Source organism: Staurois parvus, unplaced genomic scaffold, assembly GCF_062004578.1.
Source record: "Staurois parvus isolate SC_StPar_1 unplaced genomic scaffold, SC_StPar_1.0 ptg000607l, whole genome shotgun sequence".
NCBI lineage: Eukaryota > Metazoa > Chordata > Amphibia > Anura > Ranidae > Staurois > Staurois parvus.
This window is the reverse complement of record NW_028318403.1, coordinates 1,616,038-1,639,328: the sequence shown is the minus strand read 5'-3', so window position 1 is coordinate 1,639,328 and position 23,291 is coordinate 1,616,038. Positions and strand designations below refer to the sequence as shown.

Sequence of the window (23,291 nt, the reverse complement as noted above, 5' to 3'; positions counted from 1 at the left end):
GTGACCCTGTTCAGCTCCCGGTAGTCTATACATGGTCTCAGAGATTTGTCTTTTTTTTCCACGAAGAAGATCCCCGCCCCTGCTGGCGAAGTGGAGGGACGGATGAACCCCTTCTGGAGACTGTCCTCAATGTATTCCTTCAGGGCCCCCAATTCGAGTTCCGATAGGGGAAAAATTCGCCCAAAAGGAATCTCAGAGCCGGGTAACAGGTCAATGGGACAGTCATACGGGCGGTGGGGGGGCAGGGCATCTGCTCCCCGTTTACTGAACACGTCCAGGAATTCATGATATTCTGTGGGAATAACCTGTTTCAGATCAGAATCCCCCTCGGAGCATAGGAGGACCTGGGGGCCTGCCGGGCCTGAAGTGCGGCAGTGTTCCTGACAGTATGGGGAAGGGAACAAGATTGACCCGGTTTCCCAGTCAATTTGGGGGTTATGGGCCCGTAACCAAGGGAGCCCCAAAATGACTGGGAACAGAGGTGACGCAATGGCATCCAGGCGGAGGAATTCCCGGTGTTGGTTGGCAATGGTAGTGGCAATGGGGGGAGTTTCCTGATTAACCACTCCTGATTTTATCTGGGAACCATCGGCCAAAAATATGTTAAAACCCCTCTTTCTGGGTTGGAGGGGAATTTTCTGCTGACGAGCAAAGTCTAAATCCAGAAAACAACTGCATGCCCCCGAATCAATTATGGCTGTCACTTCCACGGTCCTTTCGGGGAGCTGAAAGGAGAGGGGTACAACTAAGTATTGGGAAGGACTGACATTGCCAATAGACAAGGAAGAAAAAGAGGTACACTTACTCATTTTCTGAGGGCAGGATCGTACCATATGACCGGCTTCCCCGCAGTAGAGGCAGAGGTTCTGCGAGCGTCTCCGCTGGTGTTCTTCTGGCGATAATTTGGGTCGAGCCAGGCCTAGTTGCATGGGTTCTGGAACATCTCCTGGGAGTGGATTCTGGATACTTGGTCTAGGTGGTTGGCTGGGGCCTAGGAATGGACCCCAGTTGTTTCCACGACCCTGGTCGGACCTCTCAAACCTGCGTTCCCGCAGTCGTCGGTCAATCTTTATCGTCAGGGCAATTAGGTCCTCTAATGACTCAGGAACCTCTACCCGGGCCAGCTCATCCTTTAGGGGTTCTGATAGCCCCATGCGGAACTGGTGCAACAAAGCAAACTCGTTCCAGCGAGTGTCCCCCATCCAGCGCCTAAAATCTGAGGCGTATTCCTCGGCCGCCCGACGGCCCTGTCGGAGTGTGTATAAGATTGCTTCGGCAGAAGCAGCCCGCTGCGGGTCATCATATAGGATGGCCATCGCCTCAAAGAAGTCCTTGACTGTTCCTAGGTGTGGGTCATTGTTTCCCCTTAACCGATGGGCCCAATCTTGGGGTTCGCCCTGCAACAGTGAGATTATAAATCCCACCTTCACTGATTCGGTCAAAAAGGTACGGGGTTGAAGTTCAAAAAATAGGAGGCAGGACTCACGGAATGACCTGAAGCGTGTGCGGTCCCCGTGAAAACGCTCCGGTAGGGGTACCCGGGGTTCCGCCATAGGTAGCGGGGCGGAGGCCCCTGATGCTGGCTCAAGAGCAGCCGGGGGTGCAGAAACTGGGGCCTGTGGGGCTGGGTCAGATAGGGAGCAGGTCTGGAAGCGGTGCTCCAGCTGCATGCATTTATCCTGCAGGGCTGCTACGGCCTGCGTCAGGTTAGATAGATGCCTGCAAATTTCTTCCAGCGGGGAGGGCCCTCCTCTAGGCTCAGTCATGGCCTTCTGGTACTGTAAGGGACCGCCTGGCGACACCACTAGCACTCCACTAATCAGGCGTCCCCAGCGCACGGAGTCTAAGTCCCAGAGTACTTGTTCACCAGATCCCCTGATGGTGGGGATGGACTTGGAGTACCCCGGGACCAGGTCGTGCTTACTGAGGGCACCCGTCAGTGGTAGGGGTGGTCGCCAGGGGCTCCCACGGGAGAGAGCCTGATATGAGGAGGTCTGGGAACCCCGCTGAGAGGAATGGATGGATGGATGAGCAAGTGCAGAGTCAGGCAAGCCGGGTCGGTAACTGGGAGGACAGCACGGTACAAGGCAGCGGGCAGAGAATAGTCGGGTCACACGCCAGGTCATCAACAGTAGGTCAAATCCAATAGGGGACATACGGAAGAGAGGCCAGGCAAAGCAAGGGTCTGGGCAGGAGAATTCAGCAGTGGTCAGGTACAATCCGGGTCAGCAACTTACAGGTTCAGGTTCAGATACAGGATACAGGGCAAGGACAAGACCAGAAGGCACTGAATGACAGCTCAGGGCCGTTTAAATATCGCGCCCTGCGCTGCCATTGGTGCCCAGCGGGCGGCCGCGGCTCCTATTGCGCATGCGCGAACTCACGCGCCGCGGCCGGCCCGGACCTAGAGCCCGCGTCCCTGCACAGGGCGGCATACTGCGCCTGCGCCGGGACCATCGCGGCGGGGATCGAGGGGATCCCTGACATGTGGTTTGTACCTGTCAGGGTCATCGGATGCAGATCCCCGAGGAGGATTTTTGGTATTGATATAGCCCCTGTGAAGGAACACCGGTTACCATTAGCAACGTTGCTTAATGCCTGTGAAGGAAGACCGGTTACCATTACAACGTTGCACACTGGGATAGTCCCAAAAGCGCATACGACCATCCTAGAGATAGGTGGTCATGGGATGACGGTGAGTGCAAATCCATGTGGGGTACCAATCCGAGCACAGTGGAACACCTGTCACTTTATTACGGAGTTCACAATCAAGGATTTAGCACCTCACAAATTATTTACTTATTGTCACTATTATTATTGTTTGCATGGCCCAAGTGCTATTTAGCTATTCTACATGGTATGCACAGATCATTCAGGGGTATGCAACTATTCTACATGGTATGCACAGATCATACAGGGGTATGCGCCTATTCTACATAGTATGCCCAGATCATTCATGGCATGCCCAGATCATACAGGGGTATACATAGATCATACATGGTGGTATGCCCAGATCATACAGGGGTATACATAGATCATACATGGTGGTATGCACAGATCATACATGGTATGCCCAGGTCATACAGGGGAATGCCCAGATCATACATGGTATGCCCAGATCATCCACGGTGTCTGTGATCGGCCTTCATTTCCGGGGCACAGCCCGGGACAAGGTCTTGTCGGGACACCTTTTTAAAATCTGTGACTATCCCAGCCAAATCAGGACATTTGGCAATGCTGCCAATGTAAGTATATGTAGCCAGGACTATAGTTGCTGTGGACTTTTGTTTTTCCACTTTTTATTGATGCTGTTCTGTAGAATTGACAAAATTCAGTTGAACATTTGTTTGTGTACAAATACAGCAGCCATCTTAAAGAAGACTATTAGTTGAACATTCAATAATACAGAAATGAGGAAGCCATCTTTAAGGAGACCACTGAGAGAAGCCATTTTGGCAGTGTCTGGTTCTAACCTACTCTGCTGACTAAAATTATACCAAACTGAGTCTGTGTGAATGCATAGTGATTGTGTGAGTGAGCGCCGTACTGGTAAGAGCTAAAACTTCAGAAAGCTGACATTATTCCCTATGGAGACTGTGTTATTTCTTAAAGGGCCTCACCACTGTCGACCAATGTGCTTATCTCATCTATCACTGGCCAGTGAGGAAGGGACTGTTTAGCCACAATAATTAGCCTTTTTTTCCCTCTTGGTACTAAGCATAGGCTACCCATAAAGTTGTATATTGCAAGAAAAGAGCATTGCTAGTGCTTAGCTATTATTCCCTTAATACAAAATATATTGTGTTATTGCTTGTGTGCTCTTTGACATACTAATTATCTTTTTTTCAGATTGTTGCTGTTTAAATACATTATTACAACTACCAGAGTGTGTCAGTAAGTGCACGGTGAGCCAGGTGTGTCATCTCCGATTACACAGAGACATTATGTCCAGCGGCTCCTCTGGGGATGGGCTACATATGAAAAATATATCACCATTGGTGTACAGCTCTTTTTTTTTTTTGCACCATTATTGTTCCCTTTTTATTTGGGTTGTTTGAACACTTCCATGTGTTTATTGATAATAGCCTTCCCCATCATTTGTCATTTATTGTCGCAGGTCACCACTTTGTAGATGATCACATTCTAGTTTGGACTAAGACCAATTTGAATGATAACAAGTTCAGTATGAGATTTATCACTGAATTATAGCAATATAAAATAATGTTTTATTAGAGTCCTCAGTTGGTAATACACAGCAAACCTAGTTTGTAGAGTATTATATTGAGACTATATTTCATTGTCCCCAATAGCTCAGTGCTCCCATGGGGGACAGCATTTGCATCTCAGATGGAACTTTTACTGTAATTTGCTGGAATTGAGACACAGGCCAACATTTTATATGATTGTTTAAAGCTAAATTCCAGGCAAACAGTTAAATACATAGAAGACATATATGGACGCTGTTTTACCTGTCAAAAGTTATGTATTATGTCTATCCAGACCTGATTTTACATGGCTCTGGTATACAGCACAACCATGTCTCTTGTTAGCATGTCAGCACCTCTTTTGTTGGCACATGAACACTGCAGCACAACTGATTTGCTTCCTCTCCCAGCCTCAGCTCTGTCATTGGCTTACAAAAGGCTGATACCAAGTCAAATTCAGGTACTTACACTACTTGCATTTAAAAAAATGCATGTAATTGAAATGGTGGGATTGGCCTCCCTAATCTTTACACATATTTCCAAGCCACCCAAATTGCACAATTGACCTATGCTATCGCTATGGGATCTATTTCCCTTTGGGTCTCTATTGAAGCTCTCTCCTGTCATCCCTTAGCGGTTGGTGCTCTACTTTGGCTTCCTAGTCAATCTCACCCTCCTATTATTATTATTATTATACAGTATTTATAAAGCGCCAATAGTTTGCTCATTATCTTTTTTGTTGTCGGTCTGGGATAGGGTACGCCATTACAAATCCCTAGCCTCCTTGCACAAGCCTTTAGCCCTGTGTTCTGTAATCCTGAATTTATACCTGGCCTGGTCCCGTCTGCGTTCCAATGGTGGATCAATAAAGGGTTACAGAGGATAGGTGACTTCCTCTGGGGGTGCCTGAATCTACCCTCTTCAATATTTTAAAGATAAATAGAAGATGCCTCCCACCCAATTTTTACATTTTATAAAATTGCCTGTTTTATCCGCTCAAAAATTGCCTTATTGGATGAACCAGCCAATCTTAGCTCTTTCAAAATCTCCTGTCAAGGTAACAATTTTTCTAGAGGCCGTATTTCTACGGTGTATGCCCTTCTCGCCGATCCGAGTTGTAAACTCCTCTGTATGGACCAATGAGAAAGGGACCTGAATATCAGTTATAATATATCAGACTGGCGAGATATAGCCTTAGCATTATCAAAAGTTTCTGTCAACATCACCTTAATTGAAGCGAATTACAAATCTTTACTGAGATGGTACTTGGTCCCAACTCGGATTGCGAAGGTGCATCCGCCTACTTTCCCATTGCTTTCAGAGTTGTGGCCAGATGGGGTCTATGTTTCACATCTGGTGGCAATATCCAGTAGTAACTAGATTTTGGATCCAGGTTTAATTTAATTTACATGGTATCGGGGGTGAATGTCTGTACGGCTCCGGAGACGGCCCCCTTCCATAAATATCCCACTACGATACCAAAGAATTCCCTTAAACTGCTTACTTATATGCTGTTAGCAGCAGGAATTATTATAGCTAGACATTGGCAGAATTATCTTATTGCACTTGAATATGTTAGAAATGAATTAAACTGGATCATGATCAAGGACAAACCTACCTGTATTCTACACAACAATACTACTAAATTTGACAAAACGTGTGACCCATGGATTCAATACATTCCTGTACCTTGATCCTTCCCGAGGTAGCCCTCTTCTTCTTCTTCTACTCCTCTTCTTCTTCTACTCCTTCTTTAGCCTCTTCTTTTTTCTCTTCTCTTATTCTTCTTTATTTCTTTTCTTACTTTGTTATGTCCTTTCTCACTCCGTGTAATGTGGTTGGGTGAGCCAATTTGTATTTGTTCTACAACATTTGTCATGTTTGTCTTAATGCTTATTTAATGTGCTTCATGCAGCTACAAGTATTGAGTCTTATTCCTGTGATATATCATGACATTTGTCTTTTGATTTTATTTGTATTTTGAAAACTTTTCAATAAAAATCATTGGTAAATAAAAAATGCACGTGAATCTGAAATCCAGGCACCCCCACCCCCTTTAACTAATCATTGAGTTGGTTGAACAGGTTGAAAAAAAAGTGAATTCCTTGGCGTCAGCGGTACAAAAATATGCATCTTGACGCTGAGGCTTGCATGTTTGCATAACCAATGCAAATAAACATGTGCTGAGAACATGCACACTTATGGCACAGAAAGCTCCCGATCGCTATTTGCGATCGAGAGCTTTCTGATCATGTGACCACTGTTACAGCCAATCATGGCGGTCACATGACCCTAAACCCTGCCCCACCTTCTGGTGTCAGAAATGCTTAAAGGGACAGGAGGCCTACTTTTTACTCACTTAAAGTCCCAAGTCTTCGGTGTTCTTTATTCAGGAGGGTACTTAGGTTAGGTAAGTAGAAAGAAAGCTTCTATTGCTTGTGTCCATTTACATCCACCTACCTCCAATCATATCTGGTCCCCAAAAGGGAATCTGTCCCCCTCTATCTAGGTGGATTGGAGGACTGTTGGTGTGGTCCATTTGCACCCAACCGCCATAAATCCGTTTGCACCCAACTGCCATAAATCAGAGCTGACTCTGTGTCCGCTCAGCATAAACTGAGTGGACATAGACCTGTCATCCGCCTGCTCTGCTCTGATCAGCAGGAGATCTGTGGACCAATCACCTACTGATCAAATCAGTGTCTGCCGTGTGTGAAAGGGGTCTTAATGTGGTACCCACCACTTCTGACAGTTTCCTCTGTCATTATAATGGTGCAGGAAGCTTAGTTTATTCCCCAGATTGTATATATTATATACAATTATACTATTTCATGCATATGTGACCTTTGATCTGCATATGACATCAGTTCAAGAAATCCTAGAATAAGTCTAACATCTAATTATATTTCTTCCCTAAGTGTCATCTCTCAGTACAGTACTGATACCAGTAATACAAATAATGGCATAAGCAGTAATTAAGCCATCTCTAGGATTGGAGGTAAAGGAGACAGTATAATTGCTTATATGCAAAGCCCTTTTGAAACTGACATACATTATTATCAGTAAGTATGTGATATGTAAAAATGCAGTCACTCAATTTGCAAATGTAGTTCTTGTGTTCATGAATATAAGCATTTTTCTTCCAAGATACTGGTAAGACCTTTTCCATTCATTGTCATAAGTTGTTTTAAAAAAAAATTGCTGTTCGCTTGGTAAATTATAAGCACAGTAAATAGTATGTGGGACAGGCTGCTTAAGGACTGAATGAACATATTAATGTTCGGGAAGTAAAGTTCACCTTTTTTTTGAACATCCCATACTTTAAACTTTTAGTTTTAATGGGTGTATGGAGAGTGCTTTCAGTTAACAGGCTGGTACTTTACATAAGCATTAAAACCACAATGAATTTATGTGGATGTTTAAACTTAAAGCTTAATACCGTATAGGATTATGACAACGTATATACCATTTTTAATGTGCACATCGGGGGGATTTATCAGGAAAGATGGAGATGGAATTAGGCACAAATCCAGCTGCCTTTCATTTAGAAAAGGATTTGCAATGATTTCTGTGTATTTATGACCCTTGCATCTACAATCCTAGACAGCCCCACTGCAAGTTTTCCAAACATCTGTGACAGATTTGGCTTTGTACACAAACATGCACAATTAAGAAGAGGTCAGATTGTGTTATATTTTGGTATTGTGCAGGGGTGTCAAACTGGTGGCCCTCCAGCTGATGCGAAACTACAAGTCCCATCATGCCTCTACCTTTGGGAGTCATGCTTGTTAACTGTCAATCTTGCAATGCCTCATGGGACTTGTAGTTTGGCAACAGCAGGAGGGCCGCCAGATTGACACCTGTGGTATAGTGCCACTGTTTGAGCAGTATAGGAAGGAGATGTATGAATCAAGATGTGATCCTACAGTAGATCCAGCCTTAGATGGTTCGAATTTCAGATGGTTCAGCAGGGAATCGAACTATGTGTGGGCAGGCTGAATATACTAAAGATCAATCAACTTGGGTACAACCAGGGGTTGACTGACAACTCATGGGGCCCCCTGGGCAATAGGGGATCATGGGGCCCCTGTGTCCTTGCCCACACTCAAAGCACACCCAAAAAAGCCTATAAAAAGTACCAGGGGCATTTCATGGGGCTCCCTACTGACCCCGGGCCCTCGGGCAGTGCTCGACTGGTCAGTCCGCCCCTGGGTACAACCAGCCTGTCGGATTCTACACGTGATTATTGCTAGTGGCTATTATAGCTACTAGCAGTCATCACTGTGTTCTCCCAGTGGGGACGGCTCCCCCCACCCCCCTACTGTAAAGTGAAGCAAAAAGAGAGCACACCAAGCTTCCATGCATTGGTGGAACTGTTTCAAGGTTCCCTTCCACCCTTGTTCTGAGTTCAGGAGGTGTTGTTTCTGTTTCCCCCCACCCCCCCTCTGGGAGAACACAACTGCTCCATGGAAGGGATTCCCCCATAAACATTGACTCTGTGATGAAAGAGTGGAGTAATTTTCTTTCCTGCAACCACGGGTCGCAGGAAAGAAAATTGCTCCATCAATGGCCGGATTAAGACCCTTTGCACACGGTGGCATCTAACTGTTATGCGTCCCTCCCAACATTTTTTTTTAATCAGGTAGTTTTTATTAAATGGTTTTTCATTTAACAACAAAAACTTATACAGAAACACACATCTGCAGTATGAATAGAAGCATCCTGGAGATATCCAAAGAAATAGAAAATACAGAGTACAAATAGCACATACTACCTTGAGATCATGCCAAAACAGATGTAAGAGACCTTGAATTAAAGCTGTAAACTCACAGCGATAAGTTCTATTCCAAATACTGTCAATAAGTCACATCAAAGATTCATACAATGCATCTCAGTTAGAGAGACATTCAACTTCCCAGAGCAATTACCTAACACCCCAAAACAGCTCCCAGACATTGTGGAATGAGTTGATAGATTAGAATCCAGCCATTGGGGCTGTGTGAAATATTTTAGTGCAGCCCCTATGTTTATATGTCAACTCCTCCCTCCATAAGTTAAAATTAATCACGTCTATCCACTGATTGCATGTCCGTGGAGCTGACGAGATCCATTTTTATGAGTTTACGAGCTAAATATAAAGATCTAATCCACATTAATTGTGCATCAGATGGAAGAATATCTTCCAGGACCACTCCTAGGAGAGCAGCTTTTGGGTCAAGCAAAACGTGTGGAGCAAAGTGTATTTAGGGTAATGAAAATATACTCCAAATAGCGGTGAAGCTTAGAGCAGCGCAACAACATGTGTATGAGGGTACCTGCAGCCATAGGGCATCTGGGACATCTTTATTATAAGTACTTATATAGCACCATCAATTTATGCAGTACTTTTCATATACAGTTGTGTTCAAAATAATAGCAGTCAGACATCACTAACCTGATCAATCACTGTTTTTGGTAGAAATTATATTTCTACATGGCAAATAATTTACTAGCAGGTGTAGTAGAGTAATAGAAATCCAACAGACCCAACAGCCATGACATGCATGCTGCTGATTCTATGTAATTGAATCACTAACTGAAAGGGGCATGTTCAAAATAATAGCAGTGTGGAGTTCTATTAGTGAGGTCATTCATTCTTTGAAAAACAGGTGGCAATTATTGCCCTTATTTAAGGAAGGAAGGCAGCAAATGTTGTACATGCTGGTTACAGTGCATTTCTCTCTGAAATTCTGAGGAAAATGGGTCGTTCCAGACATTGTTCAGAAGAACAGCGTACCTTGATTAAAAAGTTGATTGGAGAGAGGAAAACATATAAAGAAGTGCAGAAAATGATAGGCTGCTCAGCTAAAATGATTGCAAATGCTTTAAAATGGCAACCAAAACCTGAAGGACGTGGAAGAAAGCGAAAAACTACCATTCGAATGGATAGAAGAATAGCCAAAATGGCAAGGACTCAGCCAACAATCAGCTCCAGGAAGATCAAAGAAGGTCTAAAGTTACCTGTGAGTACTGTTACAATTAGAAGACGCCTATGTGAAGCCAAGCTATCTGCAAGAAGCCCCCGCAAAGTCCTACTGTAGAAAAAAAGACGCGCTGAAGAGGTTACAGTTTGCCACAGAGCACATTGACTGGCCTAAAGAGAAATGGCGCAACATTTTGTGGACTGGTGAAAGTAAGATTGTTCTTTTTCGGTCTATTGGCCGGAAACAGTTTGTCAGACGACCCCCAAACACTGAATTCAAGCCACAGTACACTGTGAAGACAGTGAAGCATGGTGGCACAAGCATCATGATATGGGGATGTTTCTCATACTACGGTGTTGGGCCTATTTATCGCATACCAGGGATCATGGATCAGTTTGAATACATCAGAATACTTGAAGAGGTCATGCTGCCTTATGCTGAAGAGGAAATACCCTTGAAATGGGTGTTCCAGCAAGACAACGACCCCAAACACATCAGTAAATGTGCAACATCTTGGTTCCAGACCAACAAGATTGACGTTATGGAGTGGCCAGCCCAATCCCTGGATCTTAATCCAATAGAAAACTTGTGGGGTGACATAAAAAATGCAGTTTCTGAGGCAAAACCAAGAAAGAGAGAAGAACTGTGGAATGTAGTCCAATTATCCTGGGCTGGAATACCTGTTCACAGGGGCCAGAAGTTGGTTGACTCCATGCAACACAGATGTACAGCAGTTCTCAGAAACAGTGCTTATACAACGAAATATTCATTAAGTGATTCAAAGAAAAGCAAAATCTTCAAACATTTTTCAGTTTATATAGTGAATGTTTGAGTTTGTAAAGAAGAATACAAACACTGCTATTTTTTGAACAGTCTAATATTCACTTTTCTTCAATTTTTTTCAGAGGAACAACACAAATTTGATATATTTTTCTTCATGTTTTGATTTGGAATATAATGTGTAGTGTTCCCAATGCATGTGTGTGTATGGAAATAAAAGCTATTAGAAGGATTTTGAGCTTTATTCACTTTTTTCAACACACTGCTATTATTTTGAACACAACTGTATATTGTACATTCACATCAGTCCCTAACCCTCAAGGGGTGTACAAGGTCCCTAACTTAGATTCATACATACACAGAGTACAATGGGAGGAGACAAATGGAATCCGATAGACTAGCCGAGGTCAGGACGGGCGGAAAACAAGCACAGTCAGAGAACAAAGCCAGGATCAGTACACGAGTAATCAAATGCAGGATACAGGCGATAGCAACACACAGGAGCTCAGACAACTAAGACATTGCTCAGGCAAAGTGGCCTAGACTGAGCATGTCTTATATAGGCAGGCAAACATGGAGGCAGGCCAGGAAATGATGGAAGGGAATGAGATAAAACCCAGAGAACAGCAGACGATGTCCATAGGTGAGTGCAGACAAACCAAACATGTGAAAGGGATCAGGAACAACACTACCGCAAGTAGGTAAGAATACACAAACAAGAAACTGCAGGCTAACTTGTGACAATAGCCACCAGCAGTATTCGCATGCAAAACATCTGACATGCTGGTTGTACCCAAGTCAATAGATGGGTTGACTTGGGTACAACCAGCCTGCCTATAGATGGTTAACATCTTGGCCAGTCCCTGCTGAACTGGCCAAGATTCAATCCATCTATGGCCGGATTTATGTGTTATCCAAGTTTACACTCAGTTCATATACTCACCTGTGCAGTGGATCCAGCATTGTGCTGTATTGATCAACTCTGCTGCTGCCATATGCCTTGTCCCATGCCTGTATCTTTACTCCTGATGTCATTGGATGATTCTTTCTCATTCAGGCAGCCAGGCCCTCTGATTACACATGCCAGGCCCACCCAGCCATTGTGAATGGAAAAGTGCAGCATCCCTGGATATATGACAAACTTGGCCTTGTCTGAACGAGGATCCAGAACCATGTGTGCGGGACCACCAGGCAGTACAGGTCATCTGTACTGAGCAAAACATCTGCCTGAGCATTCTCTGTCCTGCAATATCATGTGTATAGTTATATAGCTTCATGGAAAGGGCTTTCACACTTTTCCCTTACAGACAGGACTCTTACAACTGTGGATTGTACGTCTATAGAATGAATGCAGCCCTTGAAGACACTGATTGGAGCTTGGTGAGAGAAGCCAAGATTGTCAATAGTCACACTAGTCACGGCAATGTGAAGACCAGCCTTTAGAATTTTGTCTGGGTCATGTGTCTCCATGGAAATGGAACTCACTTAATGTAACTATGGTAACTACCTTGGTATAACGGCAGAGATATTAAAAATGCCACTTCTATTTAGGACAAAAGATGTTTTCTACCACAAGCTCTACAAAAGCTAGAATTGGGTTCACCTGTATTCTGTACATCACTGTTATGTCATCCTGACCACCTAAAATGAATTATATTTTGCGTCTTTCTATGATATTAAACTATCAGAAACTTGATTTTATAATTTGCCAAAAATGCACATAATGCTATACGATTTCTAGATGGGCTACAAATAAAGAAAAACTAAAACAACATATTATGCAATGCTCTCTGTAGAGCCATTTCCTTGGGGTGGGGAGATAACATACATGATTATTCCATGTGTCTAGAAATCTCTGCTTTGAATAGATGACTGATGAAAAGTCATACTTCTTGGAGTGAACAAAATACAAGCACTAGTCATATCTTCCAAAACTGAATAAAAAATCAGGACATTTTAAGAATAAGTTCATCTTTGGAACATGTTACATGTTCCACCCATTTTAGAGTAGACCATATAACATGTTCCAACATCTGCACTATCTCCCCCCTTTCCTGTGACAGCAGGTGGGGAAATCTTCTCCCCAAACCCTCTGGCACAATTTGAAACCAGCGCAACCGCGTGGGTCTCAAGAGTCCGAACGATTTCAGTGTTAGCCAATACAAGTGAAGGATGGATGCTGCTCAACCGACCCCAGCCTTTCTGTGACCAAGCCCTGGTGGGCAGGGTGAAATACGTCAGAGGGCGTGGACAGAATGGCAGCTGAGGCTTTTCATCAACATTGGACTCTTGTGGTCAGTTGAACAGCGCCCATCCCTTTACTTCAATTATCAGTAGCCATTGTGGCTGATGGATTGTAGTTTTCATTGAATTACTAGCGGGCCAGTGAGCACTCTTGTAGTTCATTGATCGTCCTACTATCATGTAACTGTCTGCCCATTTGAGGTATGGGCAGTCAGCTATCCTGAGAGTCTGCAGGAACCTGACATTGCACGCACGATCTCCTGATCACGGGTGCAATGCTCTGAAGGCTCCTTAAAGAAAAAATAGGAAATGCACATTCTGTGTCTGCAAAAAATGTGCTTTTATTATATTTTTTCAAAAGGTGAACGTAGCCTATTCCACCAAAACTCCAATCTGTATTTACATATATAGTGCAAATCCACACCTACTTCACTAAGCCCAACTTTTAAAGGTCCCACTAACTGTGGCTTTTTCCAGAAATGTTGGTTATGTCACTGCTTTGTCACCGGTATCATCGCTTACCCCTAAAGCTGTAGTAAACCTGGTACTTAAAAAAAAAAAACGTTTCCCCTGCAAGGCAATGTCATAATGTGCAAATAAGCATTGCATACTAACACATTATATGAAACTTACCTTAAAACGAAGCCCTCCAGCAGCGCGCTGTCACCGCTGACAGGGCTTCCATCTTCACCTGGTCCTTCTGGGTTCACGGGCTCCAGCATCATGAATGGCCGAGCCGCGATGACTTTTTACGGCACACAGCTCTGAAGGAACGGCAAGGGCATGCCTTTCCTTCAGTTTGCATCCGCCATTGCTGCTTTACAAGTAAATATCTCCTAAACAGTGCACATTTAGGAGATATTTAGAGTACCTACAGGTAAGCCTTATTATAGGCTTACCTGAAGGTACAAGTAAAAAAACTGACTTTGCTATCACTTTAATTTACACCCTGCACATAGCTGGATTACTAAAGTCAGGACTGAAATTGGCATTGCCAGACCCAAAATCCACTGTGGTGTGCTCTTGGTGGAAGCACCCAGGCTTGATAGTATGTATTCATTTGATGATTCATATAGGTACAAAATGGAGTGCCAGAGCAAAAATGAAAACAAAAGAGTGCTAGAAGATTTGAATTATTAATTGGCATATCTAAAAACATCCAGCTCATATTAGAGGCAACAGACCCCACAGGTTTGGTGCTCCTTTTTGTATTTCTATGGTTTGAGTTACTACCGGGTGTCCATTGAGGGAAACCTTGCTGTGTGGGAACCACCTCTCCAGAACTGTTTGACGTTTTCCTTCATCTGACTGCAAGTTTGAAAGTTCCAAGTGCTTCCTTAATATGTTTCCTTGAGTTCATTTTATGATTTTTTAGGCTTTATACCCACTAGAGGCCATAGTGAATGGTGACATTATCCCCTGCACAAGGGAAGCTGGTGATAGGTAAATACAGTCATGGCCATAAATATTGGCACCCCTGCATTTCTATCAGACAACGCCCCACTTCACCCAGAAAATTGTTGCAGTTACAAATGTTTAGGCATTCTCATGTGTATTCCTTTTGTTTATCTCGGTATGACACAAAAAAGTGGAGAAACAAAAAGCTAAATCTGACACATTCCATGCAAAACCCCAAAAATGGACTGAATGAAATTATTGGCACCTTCACAAAATTGTAAAAAATAATTGCTTTCCAAGTTTATGATGCTTCTGTAATTTTTAATTAAACTCACCTGTATCACTTAACAGGTGCTGACAATATAGAAATCACACAATATAGCAATCAGTTAAACTGGTGAAAATTGTCTCAACCTTTCTGTTGTGCGTCTCTGTGTCACATGGAGCATGGAGAAGAGAAAGAGCAGCAAAGAATTGTCTGAGGATTTGAGAACAAAAATTGTGGAAAAGCATGGACAACCTCAAGGTTACAAGTCCATCTCCAGAGATCTTAATGTTCCTGTGTCCACTGTGCGCAACATTGTCACTTTTACAACCCATGGCACTGTAGCTAATCTCCCTGCACTTGGATGAAGGAGAAAAGTTGATCAAAGATTGCAACGAAGGATTGTTTGAATGCAGGCTAAAAGACCTTGATCAATTTCCAGACAAATTCAAGCTGACTTTCAAGCACAGGGTACAACTGTGTCAGCTTGAACTATATGATGCCATGCTAAATGAAAAGGGATGGAGTTTGCCAAAACTTACCTGAGGAAGCCAAAATCCTTTTGGGAGAATGTGCTGTGGACAGACTAAACAAAATCACAACTTTTTGGTAAATACCAACATTCTACTATTTTCAGAAAAAGAAATGAGGCCTCTAAAGAAAAGAATAAAGTCTCTACAAACAAACATTTTCACTGATGTTTTGGGGTTGCTTTGCTGCTCCAGGCACTGGATGTCTTGACCATGTGCATAGCAATATGAAATCTGAAGACTACCAAAAAATTCTGGCATGCAATGTAGGGCCCAGTGCCAGAAGGTTGGCTCTCCGTCAAAGATCATCTGTCTTAGAGCAGGACAATGACCCACAGCACACGTCACAAAGGACCCAAAACTGGTTTCAGACAAAGCACTAGAGAATACTGAACTGGCCAGCAATGAGTCCAGATCTCAGTCCCATAGAACACCTGTGGAGAGATCTCAAAACAGCAGTTGGGAAAAGGAACCCATCTGATCTGAGAGACCTGGAGTGTTTGGTGAAAAAGAGTAGTCCAAAATTCAGAGGTATAAGAAACTCATTGATGGTTACAGGAAGTGATTGATTCCAGGTATTTTTTCCAAGGGGTATGCTACAAAATATTAATTTGAGGGTGCCAATAATTTTGTCCAGTCCATTTTTGGAGTTTAGGTGGAATGTGTCAGATTTTGCTTTTTCTTTCTTAATTTTTTTGTGTCATACCAATACAAACAAAAGAAATAAACATGAGAATGCCTAAACATTTGTAATTGCAACAATTTTCTGGGCGAAGTGGTGCATTATCTGACAGAAATGCAGGGGTGCCAATATTTCTGGCCATGACTGTATTTACCTATCCACCGGCTTCCCTTGTGCAGGGGGATAATGTCACCATTCTGCCGACAAGATCCCAGCGAACGCTAAGTACTCCAAATTTGCGAGAAGATGCTGCAGTACAGTATAGGATCTTCTTCTTGGCAAGATTTGGACTACTCAGCATTCCCGTAGATATTGCCATAATGACGTTGCCATAATGACATTGCCATCCTCATCTAGGTACATTGGGCCAAGTCGAGGGAAAAGTAGGTATATTATCTCATTTTTGTTTTCCCCACAGGTATTTTTTTACATTTATTGTGGTTCTGAAAGAGGAGAGGATATCACACTAAGGCTACATGCACATGAATGTTTGGAGGTCTAAAAACTATGCCCAGGATAATATCCCAACATTTTCTAATGCCTGGGTAGCTACAGCTGGTCATAGAAGTGAATCACTGTATGCAACTGTGCTTCAGCGTAAACGCAAAAAGATTCGCGATTCTGTATTTTGAAGGAATATATCATACGCTCATGTTTATACCAATACACAAATAAATTAGTATTTATTCGAGTATGACCATGTATAGCCGTTCACTTCTATGGCTAGCTGGACGTGCCACCTACAGCTCCCCAGGTGTGGAAAAACACTGAGATTTTATGCTAGGCAACTTTGTAAGCCTCAAAAAATCAGTATGCATTTAGCCTAAAAAAACGCAGACCTTACTATCCTTGTGAAGATCGACTTTAATATACTCTAAATATCTGTGATGCTGTAGAAGTAGGAACTGCCAAATTGTTTCTTCTAATCACTGTGTGCCAGGAAAGGGAAAATAGTTCAGACAAGATAATACATTTTACAGACCTCCGCTGGCTACTCTGCTTCAGTTCCGACATTTACAATTGCAACGGTTTGACAAACGAACTCCTCTGTGGGCTGTTTGGCCTCATCCGCCTTCTGGTTTTATACTTCCATTCCCTTCTGTGTTGGTATTCTCAATTTCCCTTTAGCACGTCTTTATATGACACTTACTTCCCCTGTTGCACTCCTCTTGCATATCTTTGTAAGCTCTGTATTATGTTCTTAGCAGGAGTAAATGAACAATATGGGAGCAAACCATATCGACTCAAGGCTTGTAACCAGGGGTGGACTGACAACTCATGGGGCCCCTGGGCAATAGGGGATCATGGGGCCCCTGTGTCCTTGCCCAAACTCAAAAAAGCCTATGAAAAAGGTACCAAGGGCATCTCATGGGGCCCCCTACTGACCCCGGGCCCTCGGGCAGTGCCCGAGTTTCCAAATGGTAAGCCCGCCCCTGCTTGTAACTAGAATACATTTTTTTCTGGTTTGAATTCAGTTAAACTACAGTAAATCTAAAGGCATTATTGGACAGAGTAGATAGTGATTAAAATATATTTTATGTCTGTGTTCCTTAGGGGGAAGTGAAATCCACTTTAAGGGCCCATGTACACTGAAGCTGATAAACGTTTAGGAGCTGTTCAGCGTTTTTTCAGCAGCCCCTGAACTCTCCCTAATTTTTTCCTATGTGTCCATGTACACATCTTCGTTTACAGTCATTTACAGGCAGTTGAGTTTACAGTCGTTTTTCTGAACGCAGAAAACGTGCGTTCAGCAGTTGATTTTATCAGCGTTTCAAATGCAAAACGCTTTGTAAATGCAGCAAATCGCGTTTATAAGCGTTTGCATCTGACATTTTTTTTTAACTCATCCAGTTTCTGATGCTGTCTAGAGCCTTTTTTCATCATGAAAAATGCATGCAAAGCATTTTCAAGGTACTCAGATGGACAAAACACTAAAAACAGGATGTTCCTACCAAGCTTGTCACACATTGTAATGACCAATTCACACCTCAGACCTCTCCCACTGTTGGAAACAAAAGATATTCACACCTCACATTCCTCCTGAAGACCACCTGCCAGGTGGCCTTAATGACTCACTCCACTAGACACCTTCCCACCCTTGGAAACAAAAGAAATGTTAATGAGCAACTCACACCTAAGCTAATTTCAACACATACTGCTGTCTCCGCTTCTACTCTCTGTCTTTCTCTGAAACAGTCTACAGAAACAATTGAGTACTGTCCGTGATACTTTTTTTTTTCTGAAACAGTCTGAAAGAGTTAATAATTTACCACTTTTCAGTGTATTCTGGGCATTTGGGAGGTTCTCCTGTGCTTATCTTTAAAAAGCGCTTCTAAACGCAAACGCGGTTAAACAGACGTTTTTTAACCTACGTTTTCCAGCAGTCAGTTTCCATCGTTCAGAAGTGTCCCATGTACATGGGGCCTTAAAGCGTAGCTTTGTCCAAAAGGTTTTTTTCTGCTTTTCTGCCACCTCCCCGTCCTGTATCACTTTTGGATACATTTATTTTTTGGGAGGGAGTGGGTACCTGGTTTTGACAGGCACCCGCTCCCACTTCCACTCAGATCTCCTAGGCAATTCGAGCAGAAGTTGCCCCCACCCCTTTTGCCTGCAGCCTTCTGGGACATGTCATAGTTCTCAGAAGGCCGCGGGACCATTCACATAGCACAGCAAGTATGGTGGGAAGCTGGCTGTGAAGCCACAAGGAGTCATGCCGGAGCCAGGGACCCGAAGACCTGTGAAGTATCATCCCGCTGTTGGACCCTTGGACAGGGTCCAAAATAAAGCTCTATTTATGTGAAAAAAATGATAAAAATTTCATATGGGTACAGTGTTACATGACCACGCAATTGTCATTCAAAGTGTGACAGCGCTGAAAGCTGAAAATTGGCCTGGGCACGAAGGGGGTATAAGTGCCCGGTAAGCAAGTTGTTAAAATGCAATGGAGCAGGTCTACCAGGTCCATGCAGGAACAGAATAATGGATGTGTGCTTTCACATGTAGAACAGATAAAGTAGAAACACAGTTGGACTATACAGGATAAATGGCCAGGCAGACTTTTTGAGTTGCAGTACAATGTAGGAGTAGGTGTGTGCTGGAAAACATCAGGATACAATTTAGAGCTGTATACAGAGAGCTATAGGATAGAGATTATAGAGACAGATCGATCGGACACCAAGCTGGAAATTGTGGGGTGGGGTCGGGGTGAAACACAGAAGAACTAAAGGAGAGCCAAGGGGAGGAATGTGTGCATAGGAGAAACAGGAGGGTGTAGACCTGTATCCTCAGGAGATATGAATGGCATGCAAACAGATCTATGCTCTATTAGTAAATGTATGGCGAGTCTTTTAAAATGCTATTTGTTGTACTGTCTAGTGAAGCCTTTCAACTTTTCTTTACCTGGGAGGAACTTCAAACTCATTTTCAGGTATCATTCATCCACTGCTTAAAGCGGAGTTCCAGTCATTTTTGTTTATTAAATGTCAGTTTCTGACTTGCAATAAACATGCATTCACCTGTCCCAGGATCCAGCAATGTGCTCCCCCCGTGCCGTTCCTCCTCTTCTTCTTTTCTACTTGGCACCGGCATCCTCCTATTGACTCCTATGATGGGGCACTATTCCTCCTATTGACACCTACGATGAGGCACTGTTCCACCTATTGACACCTACAATGGGGCACTATTCCTCCTATTAACACCTACGATGGGGCACTATTCCTCCTATTAACACCTACGATGGGGCACTGTTCCTCCTATTGACACCTATGATGGGGCACTATTCCTCCTATTGACACCTACGATGGGGCACTATTCCTCCTATTAACACCTACGATGAGGCACTATTCCTCCTATTGACACCTATGATGGGGCACTATTCCTCCTATTGACACCTACGATGGGGCACTATTCCTCCTATTAACACCTTTGATTGGGCACTATTCCTCCTATTGACACCTACGATGGGGCACTATTCCTCCTATTAACACCTACGATGGGGCACTATTCCTCCTATTAACACCTATGATGGGGCACTATTCCTCCTATTGACACCTACGATGGGGCACTATTCCTCCTATTGACACCTACAATGGGGCACTATTCCTCCTATTGACACCTACGATGAGGCACTGTTCCTCCTATTAACACCTACGATGGGGCACTATTCCTCCTATTGACACCTACGATGAGGCACTGTTCCTCCTATTGACACCTACGATGGGGCACTATTCCTCCTATTGACACCTACAATGGGGCACTATTCCTCCTATTGACACCTACGATGAGGCACTGTTCCTCCTATTAACACCTACGATGGGGCACTATTCCTCCTATTGACACCTACGATGAGGCACTGTTCCTCCTATTAACACCTATGATGGGGCACTATTCCTCCTATTGACACCTACGATGGGGCACTGTTCCTCCTATTGACACCTGCGATGGGGCACTATTCCTCCTATTGACACCTACGATGGGGCACTGTTCCTCCTATTGACACCTACGATGAGGCACTATTCCTCCTATTGACACCTACGATGGGGCACTATTCCTCCTATTGACACCTACGATGGGGCACTATTCCTCCTATTGACATCTATGATGAGGCACTATTCCTCCTATTGACACCTACGGTGGGGCACTATTCCTCCTATTGACATCTATGATGAGGCAGTATTCCTCCTATTGACACCTACAATGGGGCACTATTCCTCCTATTGATACCTACAATGGGGCACTATTCCTCCTATTGACACCTACGATGGGGCACTGTTCCTCCTATTAACACCTATGATGGGGCACTATTCCTCCTATTGACACCTACAATGAGGCACTGTTCCTCCTATTGACACCTACGATGGGGCACTATTCCTCCTATTGACACATACGATGGGGCACTGTTCCTCCTATTGACACCTACGATGGGGCACTATTCCTCCTATTGACACCTACGATGGGGCACTATTCCTCCTATTGACATCTATGATGAGGCACTATTCCTCCTATTGACACCTACGATGGGGCACTATTCCTCCTATTGGCATCTACGATGGGGCACTATTCCTCCTATTGACATCTATGATGAGGCAGTATTCCTCCTATTGACACCTACAATGGGGCACTATTCCTCCTATTGATACCTACGAGGGGGAACTATTCCTCCTATTTACATCAACAATTGGGCACTATTCCTCTAAGATCTCCAACTTACACCAAGAATAGGGCACTAATCCTCCCCCTAATGCCAAAGATGCATTGTTTACTCCCAATGGCCACAGTCCAGCCTCCCTAAAGTCTGAAAGCCAGTAAACTGGCCTTTTGTTTAGGAGTTTGGAGACCCCTGCCCTACACGAATGGTCAGTGTATTGTTCTCTTGAATCAGTGATCAGTGAAAATTATTCCTTTACATTGGTGGCCAGTGTAGACAGGAGATTGTCAAGGAACTCATAACTTCTGAAGGTACTTTAGGGTTTCATAGAACCCTGGCTGAGAAAACATAGTCAAGTAGATATCTTATAGGGATATGAGGAAGATTCACAGGTGGCACTAGAAGCTCAGCTGAAAAGTCTGACTGTTCCTGTCACTAAAATACAATTTTTTATTTTTATTAAATTTCTCCCTAAGTGTGATACATATGACCACTGATCTTTGCTTTACTTTATTAAATTTGCCTAGCACATTCACTGACTCCCTGCCTGCAGATTTTCCACTTCCCCAGAAACATCCTGTAATAACAAGTACACAGTGACACATTTTCTGAGGTTCTGGTAGCAGCAGCTGTTGGGTTAAGAGGCTGCTTACAGAAGCAAGCTCTGTCTGCCATTGCCTCATTTGCTGACAAATTGCTTAGATTTTGTGCTCAGTAGGACATTAGAATACCGTTGCTAACTGCAGTAACATCATTTGAATTAGAGTTTACGGTAATCCATCTCAGTCTCCATGAAGGAAGAAGGGTGGTGTTCTTTTATGGAGGGTGATATCTGGGAGCTAAAACTCACCCGAGGAAAAGAAAATGTTGATTAAATTAAGAGGGTCTCCAAATATGAGGCTCACATACATGTATTATATTTTTTCCATTTCAGACACTGCCATGGTAAGGGACCAGGGATGATGGATGGATGGTACGATGAACCTGTGCCCGCTTACCCTGCAAGTAGGAGCTCTACTAAGGACCTGAGGAAGAGCGTCAAAAGCAGTGAGCAGAACATTATAATGTATTCTGGCCTTCTATGTAAATACTTTTGTAAAGGCGTGTTCAAATTACATGGTAGAGATGACCACATTGGGGAGAACCTGTTCCCCTACCTTAAAATAATCAAAGTGCAGTCCTTGGAGCTGTGCAGAGCGTGACGTCATTTCACCGCCGGAGCCACGAGGAGGCCCGGCGGCCATCTTTACTGGGGTCAGTACTGCTGCTTTTCCTGTGCGTACATGAATTTGAATGTGCATACTGCCCTGCTGTGTTCTTTACATTAATAAAATTGTCTGGGAAATACTACACTATCTCTGGCATCTGTTTTCTGGGGCTCCTATGTGGAGCTATTACCCCCACAGAGAAAGCATTTTGCCACCCAGAGAAGAGATTTGTGTGGAGTACCTGGCTGACCTTAAGGGGACCCCTGGATCTGATTAAGGAGTCTGTGATGACCCACCATGAGGGAGATGCCTGCTGCTTAACCTTTGATGTACCTATCATCTGGAATGTTTGATCATATATGCGCATAACCCATGCGTTTCTGGTGAGTGCGCATTTCTGTTATTTGAGACAGTAAAGGCTGTGGAAGTTCGCATTACTCCAGAGAAACACTGTGGATACTTTATTGACTTTCTGCTATTTTCAGTCACATACATACTTTTCTGAGCGCTGCACTTTGATTATTTTATGGTTATATTGAGATTCTAGAGGTATTGTGGTTACCTGAAGTGTTCTAGCTGCTGTATATATAAGAGCGCTCACTATCCTTTATGCTAAATCTGTTCCCCTACCTGTTTTACCTGCCATTGAAATCCATCTAGTGCAGCTTTCTGTACAGGTGTGGCAACAATGCTGCACTGCTCCTGAATTCAGACCACAGTTGCCACTCTCACGTAAGCTATGCCTGCTTGCCTAGAAAGCTACAAGGATGTGGTTGTAAGTCTTATCACTGTCGATTCACAAGCCTGTGGCTTGTCAATCAGCCGCTGCCCACACTTTGTCCTGACCACCACTTTCTGCATTGACAGAAT

The 23,291-nt window shown here is 43.7% G+C and overlaps 1 protein-coding gene across 3 annotated transcripts in view; it reads left to right on the top strand.

The window, feature by feature from the left end:
* The window catches only part of NECAB2 (N-terminal EF-hand calcium binding protein 2), a 355,097-nt gene that overhangs the window by 291,143 nt on the left and 40,663 nt on the right, over positions 1-23,291 (top strand). For all 3 annotated transcript variants that reach the window (XR_016315375.1, XM_089692863.1, XM_089692862.1), the window contains exon 7: positions 22,148-22,260. Coding sequence is in view for 2 of the 3 variants with exons in the window: in XM_089692863.1 (XP_089548989.1) it covers positions 22,148-22,260 (113 nt within the window). In the remaining variant the exon portion in view is untranslated. The remainder of the gene's footprint in view (positions 1-22,147; positions 22,261-23,291) is intronic.